At 37.9% G+C, this 16,822-nt stretch overlaps 2 protein-coding genes across 7 annotated transcripts in view; both read left to right on the top strand.

Annotated features, from left to right (window-relative positions):
• The window catches only part of DDX4 (DEAD-box helicase 4), an 80,212-nt gene extending 67,839 nt beyond the window's left edge, over positions 1-12,373 (top strand). The window contains 4 exon segments of the mRNA XM_006172318.3: positions 2,596-2,695; positions 4,356-4,626; positions 4,790-4,900; positions 12,024-12,373. Of these exon segments, the coding sequence (XP_006172380.1) occupies positions 2,596-2,695; positions 4,356-4,626; positions 4,790-4,900; positions 12,024-12,110 (569 nt within the window). The 3' untranslated portion in view covers positions 12,111-12,373.
• A 3,776-nt stretch (positions 12,374-16,149) lies between these two features.
• The window catches only part of IL31RA (interleukin 31 receptor A), an 87,843-nt gene continuing 87,170 nt past the window's right edge, over positions 16,150-16,822 (top strand). For all 6 annotated transcript variants that reach the window (XM_014587992.2, XM_027772061.1, XM_014587990.2 and 3 more), the window contains exon 1: positions 16,150-16,254. The gene's annotated coding sequence lies outside the window, so the exon portion shown is untranslated. The remainder of the gene's footprint in view (positions 16,255-16,822) is intronic.

Below are 16,822 nucleotides of genomic sequence, written 5' to 3'. Positions count from 1 at the left end.
TTAATTACTAATTTTATTTATGCAGTTTCTCTTTTTTTTCTTGGTTAGTCTATCTAATGGTTTATCAATTTTGTTTATCTTCTAAAGAACCATATTTTTAAAATTCCTTTATTCTCTATTTCATTTATTTCTGCTCTAATCTTTATTATTTCTTTTCTCCTAGTGCTATTGGGATTTTTGTTGTTGTTACTTTTCCAGTTTCTTTTTTTTTAAGACCCTATTTTTATTATTTATTTTTAAATTATAAAGTATGATTATTATTTTAAATTTGCCATAGGGCATGTGTGCTCACTAGAGAGAGGCAGTGAGAAAAAAAGAGCGAGAGCAAGCTTGCTGCCAGGACTGGGACTTGTGGTAGTCCAGCACCTTAGCCACCATATCACCTGCTGGCCCCCAACTTTCCAGTTTTTTGAGATACATAGTTAGGTTGTTTATTTACCATCTTCCTCTTTTTATTTTTTTGTCATTACTAATTGATATAAACTTCCATCTTAGGCATGCCATTGCTGTGTCACACAGATTATGGAATGTTGTGTCTTGGTTGTCATTTGTCTCAAGGAATTTTTAAATTTCAGTCTGATTTCTTCCATAGTTTTGAAGTTCAGGAGTAAATTGTTTCTATGTATTTGTGCTTTTTTTTTTTTTTTGAGAGATTTTCGCTATAGGGCGCGTGCGCTCGCCAGACAGAGACATAGAGACAGAAAGCAAGAAATCACCCCCCAGGGGGGATGGTCACGCTGCAGTCCCTTCTCCTCCATTCTCCTCTCGGGATCTTGGACACGTACGCACACGCATCGGCTTTGGTTTTTAGCCACCGGGTATCGGCTTGAGTTTTAAGCCACCGGGTCCGGGATGCGAACTGTGGTTGACTACGTGGGAGTCAAGTGACATAGCCATTACGCTAACTGCTGGTTCCCTGTATTTGTGCATTTTTGAAGTTCTCTTTGGTTTCAATTTTAATTCTCTTGTGGTCAGACAATAGGCTAGCTATAGTTTCTATACTTTTAAATTTGTAAAGGCTTGTTTTGTTTCCTACTTAATCAGTCTATGAATATGTTCTATGTGGGGCTACAAAAAATGTGTATTTATTAGTTGGCTGAAATGTTCTATAAATGTCAGGTCCATTTGATTTTATGGTATCACTTATCTCCTGTGTCTGTTTATTTTCTATCTCGATGACTTAGCCAGAGGAGACAGTGGGGTGTTTAAATCTCTAATAATTAGTATGTTGCTGTCCCTCTCTCTTCTTAGATCTAGAAGTCTTTTTTTTAAAAAAACATATTTTGGTGCTCCTGTGTTGGTTGCACAGGTATTTATAATTGCTATGGCTTCTTGGTGAATAAATCCCTTTAGTACTACAGTGTCGTTCTTTGTCCCTTTTTATAGTTTTTATCATAATATATATGTTGTCAGATATTGGTATTGTGACTCTGGTCTTTTTTTTTTTTTTTTTTGAGGTGTGTTTCTTGTAAGCAGCATATTGAAGGCTCCTTTTCATCAATTCATTCAGCCAATCTGTGTCTTTTAATTGGGGAATTTAATCCATTAATGTTCAGTGTTATCCCTGTCATTTTATTTTTTTAGTGATTTTCTTAAGTTGTTTTGTGTTTTCTTATTTATGTTTGTCTCTATTTCATTTTTGTGATGTAGTATTCCCTTAAGTATTTCTAGAAGAGCTCATCTAGTGTTGGTGAATTCTTTTTATTTGGAAATGGTCTACCCTGGGAATGGTTTTATTTCTTCTGCCCAATTGAAGGATAGTCTTGCTGGGTATAATATTCTTGGTGGAAATCTTATTCTTTCAGAGTTCTGAATTTGTCTTCCCATTCCTTCCTTGCCTGCATTATTTTGTCGAGATATCCAAGGTTGGTCTGATAGAGTATTTTTTAGAAACAACTTGACATTTTTCTCTTGCCATTTTTAGAATATTGTTTTTGACCTTTGACAATTGGGCTATGATGTGCCTTGGAGAGGATCTTCTTATGTTGCGTCTATTTGGTCTTCCTTTTATTTTCTGAATCTGGATATCAGTATGTCTCTAGATTTGGAAATTTTTCAGATAGGAAAGCATAGAAAATCTTTCATGAAATACTATCTCTCTGCCTTCAGGAATACCCATTTTGTGGATTTGGCCACTGATGGTATCTAAAATTTCCTCCTTTATGTTGTCTTCATTTTAATGGTTATCTTTTCATTCTTTTTGGTGGTTTGGACTAAATCAGATGCTTTCTAGTTAGAGTCTCAGATTCTTCTGCATGAGATAATCTGTTGATACTTTGGAGAGAGATTTTAATTTTTTGTATTATATTCATCTCTAGATGTTCCATTTGATTATTTTTTGGGACATTTATCTCTTTATAGAGTTCCTCCTTCATATCATAGAAGGATACAAGAGCCCTTATGTTTTTACTTGTGACCTTCTTCCATTCAAGAAATGGTTGAGTTTCTCTTATATACAAAGCCTGCCTCTGGGTGCTGGTAATATAGTAGTAGATGAGATATTGTAGTTTCTTATTCAAGCACTGGTTCCCCAACCCCTGTTCTTCCTTTTCCTAATGACATAGTTTGAATATTAATAGTTTCATTGTCTTATAGGTGATGAAAGAACTATGGTCTTTGTTGAAACTAAGAAAAAAGCAGATTTCATTGCGACTTTTCTTTGTCAAGAAAAAATATCAACTACAAGTATTCATGGGTGAGTAGATTAGATTAATAAGATTTCCTAGTAGAGGAATGATTTTTGTTTGGTGTTTAAGAAGCATCAGTGTGTATATCTGATACAATCCTAGGATTAAGATTCAGAATTTTCTCAAGCTCTGAACTATTATTTTCACTGCCATCCTCACCCACCATGAATAAGAGGCAATAACACCCAGGATGGCTAAACAGTTACTCATACTCATTCTTAGTTTTTGTAAGAACTGAGTGATGGGGAAGGGAAGGTTAAAGGTCTGCCTTAGATTCCTCATCATGAGGAGGGGACCTTCTTGAGAGATTTCATTTACAGATCTCTGATTCTTATAATCTCAGTTTTTCCTCAGCGAAATCTATTGGGTTGGCAGAAAAGTCATGACATATTTTTTCTATGCAAAAATGTATCATGACTTTTCAAACAACCCAATAATCTTTCTGAAGCCTGACCTTTTTTTTTTTTTAATTATTATTATTGGAGTGTTTAAAAATGTCATGTTTGGGACCAGCAGATGGTGTAATGATTACATCACTGGGCTCCCATGTAGTCAACCATGGTTCAAGTCTCAGAGCCAGTGGCTTGAAACATATGCCAGGCATGTGTATATGCATGCCCAACATCCTGAGAGAAGAATGGAGGAGAAGAAACTGCAGCATGGCCATACCCCCAGGGGGTGATTTCTCACTTTCTGTTTCTCTGTCTCTCCAAACAGTACACGTGCCCTGTAGCAAAAATATTTCTTTAAAAATTAAAAAAGTCATGTTTAACACAACTTTATTGGCACTTCATTAGTGGACTTAAGAGATTAATCATGGGGACCAGCAGTTAGCGTAATGGTTATATCACTGGACTCCCATGTAGTCGACCACGGTTCGAGTCCCATACCCGGTGGCTTAAACTCACGCCAGGTGTGTGTGCATGCGTGCCCAAGGTCCTGAGAGGAGAAGGGATTGCGGCATGGCCTTCCCCCCTGTGGGGTGATTTCTCGCTTTCTGTCTGTCTCTGTCTGTCTCGTGAGCACAGGCACCCTATAGCAAAAACCTCTCCAAAAAAAAAAAAAGATTAATCACTAAATGTGTAGAATTCTGAAATCATGTTTTTAAAAACTTTATATTTTCAGGGCCAGCAGGTGGCAGGGTGGTTAAGATACTGGACTCCCACATGGGTGACCATGGTTTGAGTCCTGGACCTGACAGCTTGCTTTCTCACTTTTTCTCTATATCTCTGTCACTCTTTCTTTGTGGTTACATGTGCCCTATAGCAGATTTTTTAAAAATAGTAAAATTAAGTAATTCTTTTAAAAATTAGCATTTTCTGAGCAAGCATTCTTATCAAGTACTTGTTTATTTTTTGTTAGGACTAGAAAGCATAGAGATTATTAGTAGGTGGATTTGACATTTGTCATACTTGAGTTTATATTCTGGCTACGTGTATTTGCTATTACCTTTCCTCATCTGTAGGTGGGGTAGTTGTTCCAACTTAAAATATTGTGAGGGTTAAATAAAATGGTGACTTGGAAGGAATTCACTTAGTACCTGGTAGGTATGAAGTGGGGATTAGTATTAAATGTTGTTCTGTCCTTGTTTAGAAAGATATTTGTATGTTGAACTTTAATGATTCTCTTAAGAGTGGTCCTAACACATGGTTATGTTTTTCTTTCAAGTGACCGGGAACAGAGGGAGCGAGAACAAGCTCTAGGGGATTTTCGCTGTGGCAAGTGTCCAGTTCTTGTTGCTACTTCAGTAGCTGCCAGAGGGCTGGATATTGAAAATGTTCAACATGTTATCAATTTCGACCTTCCTTCTACCATTGACGAATATGTTCATCGTATTGGGCGCACTGGTCGATGTGGGAATACCGGCAGAGCTATTTCCTTTTTTGATCCTGAATCAGACAGCCATTTAGCACAACCTCTAGTGAAAGTACTGTCCGATGTGAGTTTTAAATTTTAAAACTGAATGAATAGTGATTTTACTTTATTTTAAAAAATAGACATTTTATGCATATGTATAAAACAGTAAACTTCTTCAGTCTTCAAGGCTTTATGTTGTGTACGAAGTTAATTTTTTTTTAATTTTTAATTTAAATTTTTTTAAGGCTCAACAAGATGTTCCTGCATGGTTGGAAGAAATTGCCTTTAGTACATATGGTTCTGGCTTCAGTGGTACTACAAGAGGAAATGTTTTTGCATCAGTTGATACTAGAAAGGTTAGTTAAGGGAGAAAATTTAGAAATTGGCTTCTAATTACTCTTGATAAATGTTGTGCTTCATAATATGGAGTTACAATAATATCAGTAACTTACATTCCTATTGTTTTCATGCCTAGATGGTAGATACTTTACTTCTTTCATATATACTTTTGTTTTTAAAGATGAAGAATTAACTTTGAGATTTATGTCCAAACAGTCTCCATTCCCAAATGTGATAGCATTTTAAATTATAATTTGGGATTTAAAAAAGTCTTTCTATAAAATAATTTTGAAGTTTTTGTCATATTATTGAGGTGTAATAGTGGAGCTCTAGGACTGCAAGTCTTTTCTGATATGTCAGTTCTTATAGGCAGCATAACTTTTAATTAGTCTGTGTTGAGCAGACTAATTTTTAATTTCTTTTATACATTCAATCACATATGTCACTTAGCTTGCAAAGTGAATATTCCAAAATGTATACATTTCTCACCAATCCAGTTGGGAATACTATACACTTCATCCTCAACAGATAATAACCCATCTCTCTGTCCCACAAATGCCCCACCCCTCCATTTCTTTCCCCAATGTCCCTCTTCAGTCTCTTCTTCACTCACCCTCTTCCTACACTCTATCCAGTATTTATAACCATTTTCTATGTTTCTATATATCCTCTAGTCATTCAGTTTTGACCATAGAGTGCAGACAGTCAGTGTATTTTAAGTGGAGACATATAATACCTCTCCTTCATAACCTGACTTGCTTCACTCAGCAGTAAATCTTCCATATGCATCCATTTTCTGTCAAAAGCCAGGGTCTTATTGTTTTTTATGGCTGAGTAGTATTCAATAGAGTATACATACCACATTTTTTCAATCCATTCATCTATTTGTGAGCATTTGAGTTGGTTCCATATCTTAGCAATTGTAAATAATGCCTCAGTAAACATTGATGTGCAAGTGCTTTTCCAACTAAGGATTCTTCTGTCCTTTGGGTAGATACCAAGGAATGGGATTGCTGGATCATATGGTAGTTCTATTTGTGTATCTTTGAAAAATCTCCATATCGTTCTTCATGGTGTCTGGACCAATTTACATTACTACCAGCAGTGTAGGAGAGTTCCCCTTTCACCACACCTCTGCCAACACTTGTAATTTTTTTTTAATCTTAGTTGTTATGACTTGGGTAGGTGGTATCTCATTTTGGTTTTGATCTGCATCTTCCTTATAATGAGGGATGTTGAGCATTTTTTCATATGCCTTTTGGTTATTCATATACCTTACTTAGAGAGTGTTTTTTTTTTTTCAACACTTTCTCCCATCTTTTAATAGGGTTGATCATCTTTTTTTTTTTGGCAGCTGCTTGAGTTCCCTGTGTATTCTGGTTATCAGTCCCTTATCTGACGCAGTTTACAAAAATATTTTCCCATTCTGAGGGCTGTCAATTCACACTGATTATTGTGTTGTTGGCAGTACAGAAACTTCTTAATCTGATATAATCCCATTTGTCTATTTTTGGGATTATTGACTATGTTTTTGGTGTCTTATTTAAGAAGTCTTTGCCTACCCCAATGTTTCCCAGAGTTTCCCCAGTGTTTTCCACTAGTAATTTTTATAGTTTGAGGTCTTAGGTTTCGATCTTTGATCCATTTTGAGTTGATTTTTGTCAATAGTTAGAGGTAGGGATTTAGATTCATCTTTCTGCAGGTGGATATCCAGTTTTTCCAGCACCACTTGCTATAGAGGTTTTCCTTTTCCCCACTAGATTGACTGGTACCCTTTGTCCAAAATCAGTTTGCTGGGGCCAGCGGGTGGAGTGGTGGTTGGAGGCTCTGGATTCCCACATGGCCGACCACAGTTCAAGTCCTGGACCTAGTGGCTTGCTTTCTCCCTTTCCCTTTCTTTCCTCTCTCTCTGATCAAATTAAAAAATAACAACAACAACAAGTGGAATTAAATAAATGAATAAACCTTTTTAAAAAAATCAGTTTGTGGGTCCAGCAGTTAGCGTAATGGCTGTGTCACTGGACTCACACATGGTCGACCACGGTTCGAGTCCCAGACCCGGTGGCTTAAACTCACGCCGGGCGCATGTGCTTTTGTGCCCAAGATCCTGAGAGGAGAATGGAGGAGAAGGGATTGCGGCGTGGCCATCCCCCAAGGGGTGATTTCTCGCTATCTGTCTCTCTGTCTCTCTCTGTCTGGTGAGCACACGCACCCTATAAGAAAAACCTCTCCAAAAAAAAAATCATTTTGCTATATATGTTGGGTAGTTTATTTCTGGGATCTCTATTCTGTTCCATTGGTCCACCTGTCTGTTTCTGTGCCAATACCATGCTGTTTTGATTATCACAGCTTTGTAGTATATTTTTGGATCAGAGAGTGAGATGATGCCCACTGCACCCTTCTTGTGCAGGATTGCTTTGGCAATACAAAGTCTTTTATGATTCCAGACAGATTGTAGCATTGTCTTTTCTAGATCTATGAAGAATGTCCCTGGCACTTTAATGGGGATTGCGTTAAATATGTAGATTAATTTGGGTAGAATTGCCATTTTGGTTATGTTAATTCTTCTAATCCAGGAACATGGGATGTCCTTCCACTTTTTTGTGTCATTTTAAATTTCTTTTTTTTAGCTTCTCATAAGTTTTCCTTGTGGAGGTCTTTAACTTCTTTGGTTAGATTTATGTGTAGGTATCTTGTACTCTTTGTGGTTATGGTAAATGGAATTACTTTTGTCAGTTCTAGCTCAGTCTGCCTGCTGTTCATAAATAGAAATGCTATAGATTTCTGTACGTTGATTTTGTATCCTGCAACTTTACTGTATTCATTTATTACTTCCATTTTTTTCATGGATACCATTGGGTCTGCTATGTACACAATGATCTCATCTACAAATAGAGATAGTTTACCTCTCCTTTTCCTATGTGAATGCCTTTTATTTTACTCTCTTTTCTGATTGTGTTAGCGAGGACTTCTAGTACTATATTGAAGAGGAGTGGAGAAAGTGGGCGTCCTTGTCTTGTACCAGTTTTTAGCAGAAAGGCTTTCAGCTTTTCCCCATTCAGGATGATGTTAGCTATGGGTTTTTCATAGATAGCTTTTATTGTGTTGAGAAATGACCTGTCTATGCCAATTTTGCTGAGAGTCTTGATCATTAATGGATGTTGTATCTTATCAAATGCTTTTTCTGCATCAATTAATATGAGTATATGGTTTTTCTCTCTTTTTGTTAATATGGTGTATTACATTTATGGTTTTACATACATTGAACTAACTTTGCATTCCTGGAATAAAGCCTATCTGATCGTGATATATAATCTTTTTTATATGTTGTTGGATATGATTTGCTAGTATCTTACTGAGAATTTTTGCATCTGTATTCACCAGAGATACTGGTCTGTAGTTTTTCTTCCTTGTCCTGTCCTTGTCTGTTTTAAGGATAAGGGTGATGGAGGCTTCATAGAATGAATTTGGAAAAGTTCCGCCCTTTTGGATCTTTAGAAATAACTTGAGCAGAATGGGGTTAACTATTCTTTTAAAGTTTTGTAGAATTCAGAGGTGAAGTCATCAGGACCAGGGCTTTTCTTTGGTGGGAGGTTATTTATTACTGATTCAATCTCCTGGATTGTTATAGGCCTATTCAGACTTTCTACATCCTCCTGACTCAATCTTGGTAGATTATATGTCTACAGGAATTTTTCTATCTCATCTAGATTTTCTTGTTTGTTAGTGTGTAATTGTTCATAGTATCCTCTAATGAAGTCTTATAGATCGGGTTGTTGTATTGCCTACTTCATTGCAAATTTGTTTTACCTGACTCCTTTCTCTCTTCTTAATTAATCTAGCTAGTGGCATATCTATTTTGTTTATCTTTTTTTTTTTCCTTTTTTTTTGGAGAGGTTTTTGCTATAGGGCATGTGCGCTCACCAGACAAACAGAGAGAGACAGAAAGCGAGAAATCACCCCCCAGAGGGGATGGCCATGCTGTAGTCCCTTCTCCTCTGTTCTCCTCTCAGGATCTTTGGGACGCATGCACGCACACGCGCGTGGCATGAGTTTTAAGCCACCGGGTCCAGGATGCAAACTGTGGTCAACTACATGGGAGTCCAGCGACATAGCTATTACGCTAACTGCTGGTCCCATATTTTGTTTATCTTTTTAAAGAACCAGTTTTTACTTTCATTTATTTTCTGTATACTTCATTTATTTTCTATTTCATTTATCTCTGCTCAGGTCTTTATTATTTCTTTTCTCCTGAAGTCTTTTTTTTTGGGGGGGGGGATTTTTTTGCTATTGCTTTTCCAGTTCTTTGAGGCATGATGTTAGGTGGTCTGTTTGCCTTCTTTCCATCTTCTTATGAGCACTAATTGCTATGAAATTCCCTCTTATGACTCCTTTTGCAGTGTCCCAAAGATTATGGAAACTCATGTCCTCACTGTCATTAGTTTCCATGAATCTTTTGATTTCAGTCTTAATTTCTTCAGTAGTTGTGAAGTCATTCAGGAGTAAGTTATTTAGTGTCCATTTATTTGTGTATTTTGGAGGACTTTTCTTGAAATTAATATGAAGTTTAATTCCATCATGGTCAGAGATGCTGGATATAGTTTTTATGCCTTTGACTCTGTAAAGGCTTGCTTTATGCCCTATAATGTGGACAATCTTTAAAAAGGTTCCATGTAGGGGTGAGAAAAATGTATATCTTGTGGTTTTGGGGTGAAAGTTCTATAGATGTGTGTAAAGTCCACTTGATTTATGGCATCATCTAGGTCCCTTATCTCTTTACTCATTTTTTGTCTAGATGATCTGTCTAGGGGAGATAGTGGGGTGTTGAGGTCTCCAACAATTAGTGTGTTGCAGTCTGTCTCTCCTTTTAGATCTAACAGTCTTGCCTTCATGTATTTGGATGCTCCTAAGTTAGGTGCATAGATATTTATAAGTGTTACAGCTTCTTGATGGATTAGCCCTTTTACTACTATATAGTGCTCTTCTTTGTCTCTTTAACCTTTTTTTTTTAAAGCCTATTTTGTCAGAAATTAGTATTGCAACTCCAGCTCTTTTTGGTTCCCATTTACCTTTTTCTAGCCCTTCATTTTAGTCTATGTATGTCTTTATTCATTAGATTTGTTTCTTGTAGGCAACAGATAGAGGGTTTCTGGGTTGTTTTTTTTTTGTGTGTGTGTGTGTGTTTGTTTGTTTGTTTATTTGTTTTTAATCCATTCAGCCAGTCTGTGTCTCTTGATTAGAGAATTTAATCTATTAATCAAGGTTATTATTGATATTTCCTTACTTGTCCCTACCTTTAAGTTGCCATTGTCTTGGTTTTCTTTTATTCCCTTATTTCTGGCTGTCATTATTTAGTTTTCCTGGAACAGGACTGTCTTCAGAGTTTCTTGAAGAGCTGGTCTGGTGTTGGCAAATTCTTTCAGGTTTTGTTTGTCTGAAAATATTATAATATTTTTTCCCGTATGAAAGATAATCTTGCTGGATATAATAATCTTGGTTGATACTGTTTCTCTCCTGACACTTTCAATATGTCTTCAAGTTCTTTCCTTGCTTGCATTGTTTCCATTGAAAGATCTGGTGTTAGCCTAGTGGGCAGACCTTTGTAAGTCACTTGTCATTTCTCTCTTGCCAATTTTCGAATCTTGTCTTTATCTGTAGTTTTGGTCAGTCTGGCTGAGATGTGCCTTGGGGAGGGTCTTCTTGGGTTGATTCTATTTGGAGTCCTTTGTATTTCTTGGGTCTGGATGTTTGAGTGTTTCTCTAGGCTTGGAAAGTTTTCTTTCAGAATTTCATGGAATAGATTTTCCATGCCCTTATTAGTTTCTTCACTGGGATACCAATTATTTGGATGTTTGAATGTTTAATGGAATCTAGTAATTCTCATATATTATCCTCATTTTTTTTTGTTGTTATTTTCTCTATCTTTTTGGTGTTTTTTTCTATGTCAGAGGTTTTATCTTCTATGTTGGAGATTCGATCTTCATCATAGCCTAATTGGCTTTTAATACTTCTGATTACCTGTATTACAGACTTCATCTCTAATAGTTCCATCTGATTCTTCCTTACGGTATCTATTTCTTCTTTCAAATCGTGGAAGGACTTCCTCATCTCCTGGAGTTCATTGTCTCTTTTCTTTTCCAACTCATAGAGTTTTGGTATTATGAATGTTCTGAATTCTTTGTCTGACATTTTGGTAACTTCTGTTTTTCTCAAGAGATGGAGGGGAGTTATTGTATTATTTTGATGGAGACATATTTCCTGGTTTCTTTAAACCTGAGGCTCTTCTACTTCTAGCCATTGGGTGATGTATTCACTTTTGGATACCTTTTTGGAAAATGTTTCTGGGACAGGGAACAAGTTTACTTCGCTTTTGTTATGGATTGATGTGTGCCTAACTGTCTTTTCTGCTGTGTTTAGCAACATGGTCCACACAGGGAGAGTCTTCTATTCAGGTGTCTGAAGAGCAGTTTCTTCTTTTTTCATAGCTGGATCAATAAGGGGCCTCAGGGGTCCTCACAATACAAGGATATTTGAAAACTATAATTCTAGACCTGTCTAGTCCCTCTGGATGGGTGGAGGATGAGGAGAAGATGACAGCATAAGAGGGAAGAAAAACGGTTATGAAATAAAGAAAGAAAATGTCATGCACAGTGTGCTAGCATAGTGCAGGATTTCACCAGGGGCCTGCAGGTGGACCTGGGCTCTCTGATGGGTGGGTGGGGGAGTGGGGCAGTTGGTGGGTGTGTGCTCTGAGGTTGGAGAACTAGGCTGGCGCCGGAGGAGCTGGAGCTGGGGCCAGTGAAAGGCTCTGCCTCAATTTTGCTGACTGTCCAGGAGGCTGCAGATGGAACTGGGCCAGACTAATTAAATATTGTATGTACTCACTGAAGTATATGACATGTTAAATTTTTCCACTTGCTAAAACTATTGGCTTAAAAATCTTTTCCTTGAAATATTTTGTACCCTTTAGACGTCTCAGTTTGATGTAGGCTCTGTTCAAGTGAATCAAATTTAGTGAGAATTCAAGTCCTTATCTATCTGGGGAAGACCTGGTGGAAAGCTTGAGTACCTCCTCTCAGTCTGGGTAATGTAACTTTAAAACTGTCATAAAATTAAATCTTTTTTACTCTTTTTTAAAAGAATTACCAGGGCAAGAGCACTTTGAACACAGCAGGATTTTCTTCTCCACAAGCTCCCAATCCAGTAGATGACGAATCATGGGATTAAAGCTGAAACATCCTTCAAGTCATGGTACAGTTTTCATGCACAGAAGAAAATAGTTTGGATTTTTGAGTTTTTAACACAAGTGTGAAACCTGACATTTTCACATCTCCTGTCCTTCCGTTCTTACTCTTGCCCTTTAGAAAAAAAAAAAAAGAAAAGAAAAAAAAAAGCCTCACTGACTAGTTATGTGAAATGGTACAAGTTGCAACATGGCAGATACTGATACAAATGGTGTTAACTGGAAATATTAAAGCATTCTAAATATCTTGCTTATTTCTAATGTATTCTTTAGAGGATTTAAGAAATGTTTCATTATTGATCCCACAATACAAGCATTAAGATATTATACACTTTTGTTTAGAAATTATTGAGTCTCATTTTGACTTGAACCTTTAAAGCAGCAGTGTGTCACTTCATGTAATAACATGATTTTCATGAAAAACAAAAAGCAAAAAACAGTGGAAGATTGAAGCCCTGCAAGGTAATTTTGTTTTCAGGTCATCAGATTTGTGTGGAAATTATTACATATTTGCACCGTGAACTCTGTACTCAATGGCATAACAAATTTTTTTTTTTAATAATATACAGTCTTTGTGGAAAATAAAGAATGAAACATGTTTTCCTTCAAGTTTTCCAACAGCACTTTTAATTTTTCTTTGTTATATGTCATTGTTTTCAACTCTAACATTTTGAAATTTTGTTTTATTGCATTTTTCTAACTTATGCAGTGAACAAAATCTTCCATAAATTAATTTACATTGACACTAATACAGAGATATGGTATGAAGAAAATCTATCTTAGAATTCAAGCGGCCAGACTAATTAAATATTGTATGTACTCACTGAAGTATATGACATGTTAAATTTTTCCACTTGCTAAAACTATTGGCTTAAAAATCTTTTCCTTGAAATATTTTGTACCCTTTAGACGTCTCAGTTTGATGTAGGCTCTGTTCAAGTGAATCAAATTTAGTGAGAATTCAAGTCCTTATCTATCTGGGGAAGACCTGGTGGAAAGCTTGAGTACCTCCTCTCAGTCTGGGTAATGTAACTTTAAAACTGTCATAAAATTAAATCTTTTTTACTCTTTTTTAAAAGAATTACCAGGGCAAGAGCACTTTGAACACAGCAGGATTTTCTTCTCCACAAGCTCCCAATCCAGTAGATGACGAATCATGGGATTAAAGCTGAAACATCCTTCAAGTCATGGTACAGTTTTCATGCACAGAAGAAAATAGTTTGGATTTTTGAGTTTTTAACACAAGTGTGAAACCTGACATTTTCACATCTCCTGTCCTTCCGTTCTTACTCTTGCCCTTTAGAAAAAAAAGAAAAGAAAAGAAAAAAAAAAGCCTCACTGACTAGTTATGTGAAATGGTACAAGTTGCAACATGGCAGATACTGATACAAATGGTGTTAACTGGAAATATTAAAGCATTCTAAATATCTTGCTTATTTCTAATGTATTCTTTAGAGGACTTAAGAAATGTTTCATTATTGATCCCACAATACAAGCATTAAGATATTATACACTTTTGTTTAGAAATTATTGAGTCTCATTTTGACTTGAACCTTTAAAGCAGCAGTGTGTCACTTCATGTAATAACATGATTTTCATGAAAAACAAAAAGCAAAAAACAGTGGAAGATTGAAGCCCTGCAAGGTAATTTTGTTTTCAGGTCATCAGATTTGTGTGGAAATTATTACATATTTGCATCGTGAACTCTGTACTCAATGGCATAACAAATTTTTTTTTTTAATAATATACAGTCTTTGTGGAAAATAAAGAATGAAACATGTTTTCCTTCAAGTTTTCCAACAGCACTTTTAATTTTTCTTTGTTATATGTCATTGTTTTCAACTCTAACATTTTGAAATTTTGTTTTATTGCATTTTTCTAACTTATGCAGTGAACAAAATCTTCCATAAATTAATTTACATTGACACTAATACAGAGATATGGTATGAAGAAAATCTATCTTAGAATTCAAGCTAATTTCTCAATAAATGGGTTTTGATTGCTGATGTTCAATCAAAACCAAAACAGTGCTGTTCATTTCTGCTGTAATATTTTGTTTCATATTTTAAGATTGATAAGGGAGGGACCAGCAGTTAGCATAATGGCTATGTTGCTGGACTCCCATGTAGTCAACTGAGGTTCAAGTCCTGGACCCGGTGGTTTAAACTCACCGTTTGTGCATGTGTGCCCAAGATCCTGAGAGGAGAATGGAGGAGAAGGATTGCGTGGTGGCCATGCCCCCTGGGGGGTGATTCCTCGCTTCCTCTCTCTCTCTGCCTCTCTCTGTCTTTCTGGCGAGCGCACGCACCCTATAGCAAAAACCTCTCAAAAAAAAAAAAAAAGATTGATAAGGGAAAGAATCCTGTCATTTTCATTCACCATTCTACATCTTGGACTTACTATGTCTAGAATATAAGAAAGTACCTGACGTTAAATGAATGAATCCAAACACTAAGACATGAAACAAGTGAGGTGTAAATACTGGGGGGACAAAAATGATCACTTTTGAGTGTTGTTTGCCTTAGTAGTCCAAAGTGACATGTTCTTATTCTTTTCACGCTTCTTTGTGTGTGTGTGTGTGTGTGTGTGAAAGAGGGAGGGAGGGAAGGAGGAGGGAGGGAGGGAGAGGTGAAGGGACAGTATAACTGTATACGTTCCTGATACCATGATCCACCCACAGCTTCAGCCAACTCTGGATCACCTGCATGCATGTACTTGTCATACTTGAGAAGGTCTCTGGCTACCCAAGAACTTGAACTGTCCCTTGTGAATCAGTCTCGCAGATGGTGTGTTCTACTTCTGCACCACAGCCTGGCCCCCATTGTATAGTTATTTATTTGTGGGTATGTAGGAAGACCAATGGTGACTGTACAAAGAACATAACAGCTCAAAAGCTGCAGGAGTGAAAGACTCCCACCTAAGCTTAAAGTAGGATCACAGTGTGTAAGAGCAAAGCATCATGAGTGAAGGTTTGGGAATAATGATGAGGGCTTAGGTGCTGGTGGCCCAGATTTCACACAGGTGGATTACCTGCCTATTCTACTCTTCCCTGAGGACTTGGGGTGGAGTAGGAATATGTTTCTAATTTTGCAGGTTAAATGTTAATAACATTTTTGTTCAGGCAGCCGCATTGGTCAGAGGTTTACCCTCTTACGCTTCCCAGAGCTTCACACTTGAGGCTGTTTGGGTTGTTCTCTATTGGGTCCCTAATTTGGGAGAAGGCAGCTTTTCATTTAGTTTGATGTGGCCTTCATAGATTTGGAAATGTGTTCATAATGAGAAGTACCTATTAAGTATTTATTTGTTTGTTTGGTAAAGGGTGCCTGCGCTTTCTGGAGGGGGCAGAGAAAATGAGAAAGCACTTCTTGAGGGGGATGGCCAAGATACAGTCTATTCTCCATTCGCTCCTTGGGACCGTAGGCCGGCATGCAGAGGCACCCAGGGGTGTTTTTCAAGCCTCCAGGTGGAACTGTAACTGAGCAGTTGACTGTGTGGAACCCAGCTGCTTTAACCACTGCCAGTGACTGGCCCCCTATTTAGTCTTCACAAGTATCTTCCTGGGACTAGCGGATGGCGTAATCGTTATGTTGCTGGACTCCTACATGGTGGACTTTGGTTTAAGTTCCAGACCTAGCGGCTTGAAAGTCACGCTGGGCACCTGTGTGTGCTTGCCCAAAATCCCGAGAGGAGAATGGAGAAAGGATTGCAGCGTAGCCATCCCCACGGAGGGATGATTTCTTGCTTTCTGTCTCTGGCGAGCACACTCGCCCTATAACAAAAATCTCTCTTTAAAAAAATATCTTCCAAGGCTCTGTGAAAACCTGAACGATTTACCAGTAGCTGCTGTTGCTGTGCTTTCGAGTCCCCGCCTCCCGCCCCACACAGAGCACTTGACCATGAGGGGCCAGGAGAGAGCGGAGCCGGCCCGCTGGGAGGCTGTGAAGCAGCAGCCACTGAGGCTGAAGTCCAGGAAAGCGGCTTCCGCCCCGGAGTCCCGGTGGGCTTTCCGCTCTGCTGGGCGCCAGCCTCTCTGGGAGTGGAGTGGCGAGGCCCCGTGGGTTTTGTGGGACTAGGCGGAGCAGCCGCGAAGGAGTCGTGCCGCCCGCAGTTCCGGCCCCCCACATCCAGGTGAGTGGCGCTGAGGCTCTGCTATGTGGCTGGCTCCTACTTTACAATTTCAGCCCTAATCATTTTGAGTCAGGTGAATTATAGACTCAAGTTTTACATAAAACTTAAGGGGCTTTATGAACCTCTCTGAAACCCATGAGGAGACTCCCCAGAGTCCAGCGATTGCAGATTAAGAACCCCCTGCTCTAGACAGGATGATGCCAAGAGGAATTCCATCTCAGAAGATCTGGTGGTGGGCGGAGTGCGAGGTGGGATTGGAGACCGCAGAGTTAGTGTGTAGAAGAAACGCCAGCACAGGACACTGAAAATTGAGCAAACGAATGGAATTAGAGTGGCGATGCAGATAAATTTCTTATTTCTTACCTAAGTAATTGAATGTTTTGCTATAATTTCGGGGGTGATTAGGAGGTGATCAAAGTAGTACATCTAGAATTTAGTTTTCTGTTGGTGAATTCCTTGAGAAGGTTTTTTTTTTCTTTTTCTTTGTGTGTGTGTGTGTGTGTGTGTGTGTGTGTGTGTGTGTGTGTGTGTTTCTCGCGCGTGTCTTTGTTTTTTACTTGTTTAGTAT

Source organism: Tupaia chinensis, unplaced genomic scaffold (genome assembly GCF_000334495.1).
Source record: "Tupaia chinensis unplaced genomic scaffold, TupChi_1.0 Scaffold000251_1, whole genome shotgun sequence".
Lineage (NCBI taxonomy): Eukaryota > Metazoa > Chordata > Mammalia > Scandentia > Tupaiidae > Tupaia > Tupaia belangeri.
Note: the sequence above shows the minus strand (reverse complement) of the source record. Positions and strands in the feature narration are given on the sequence as shown.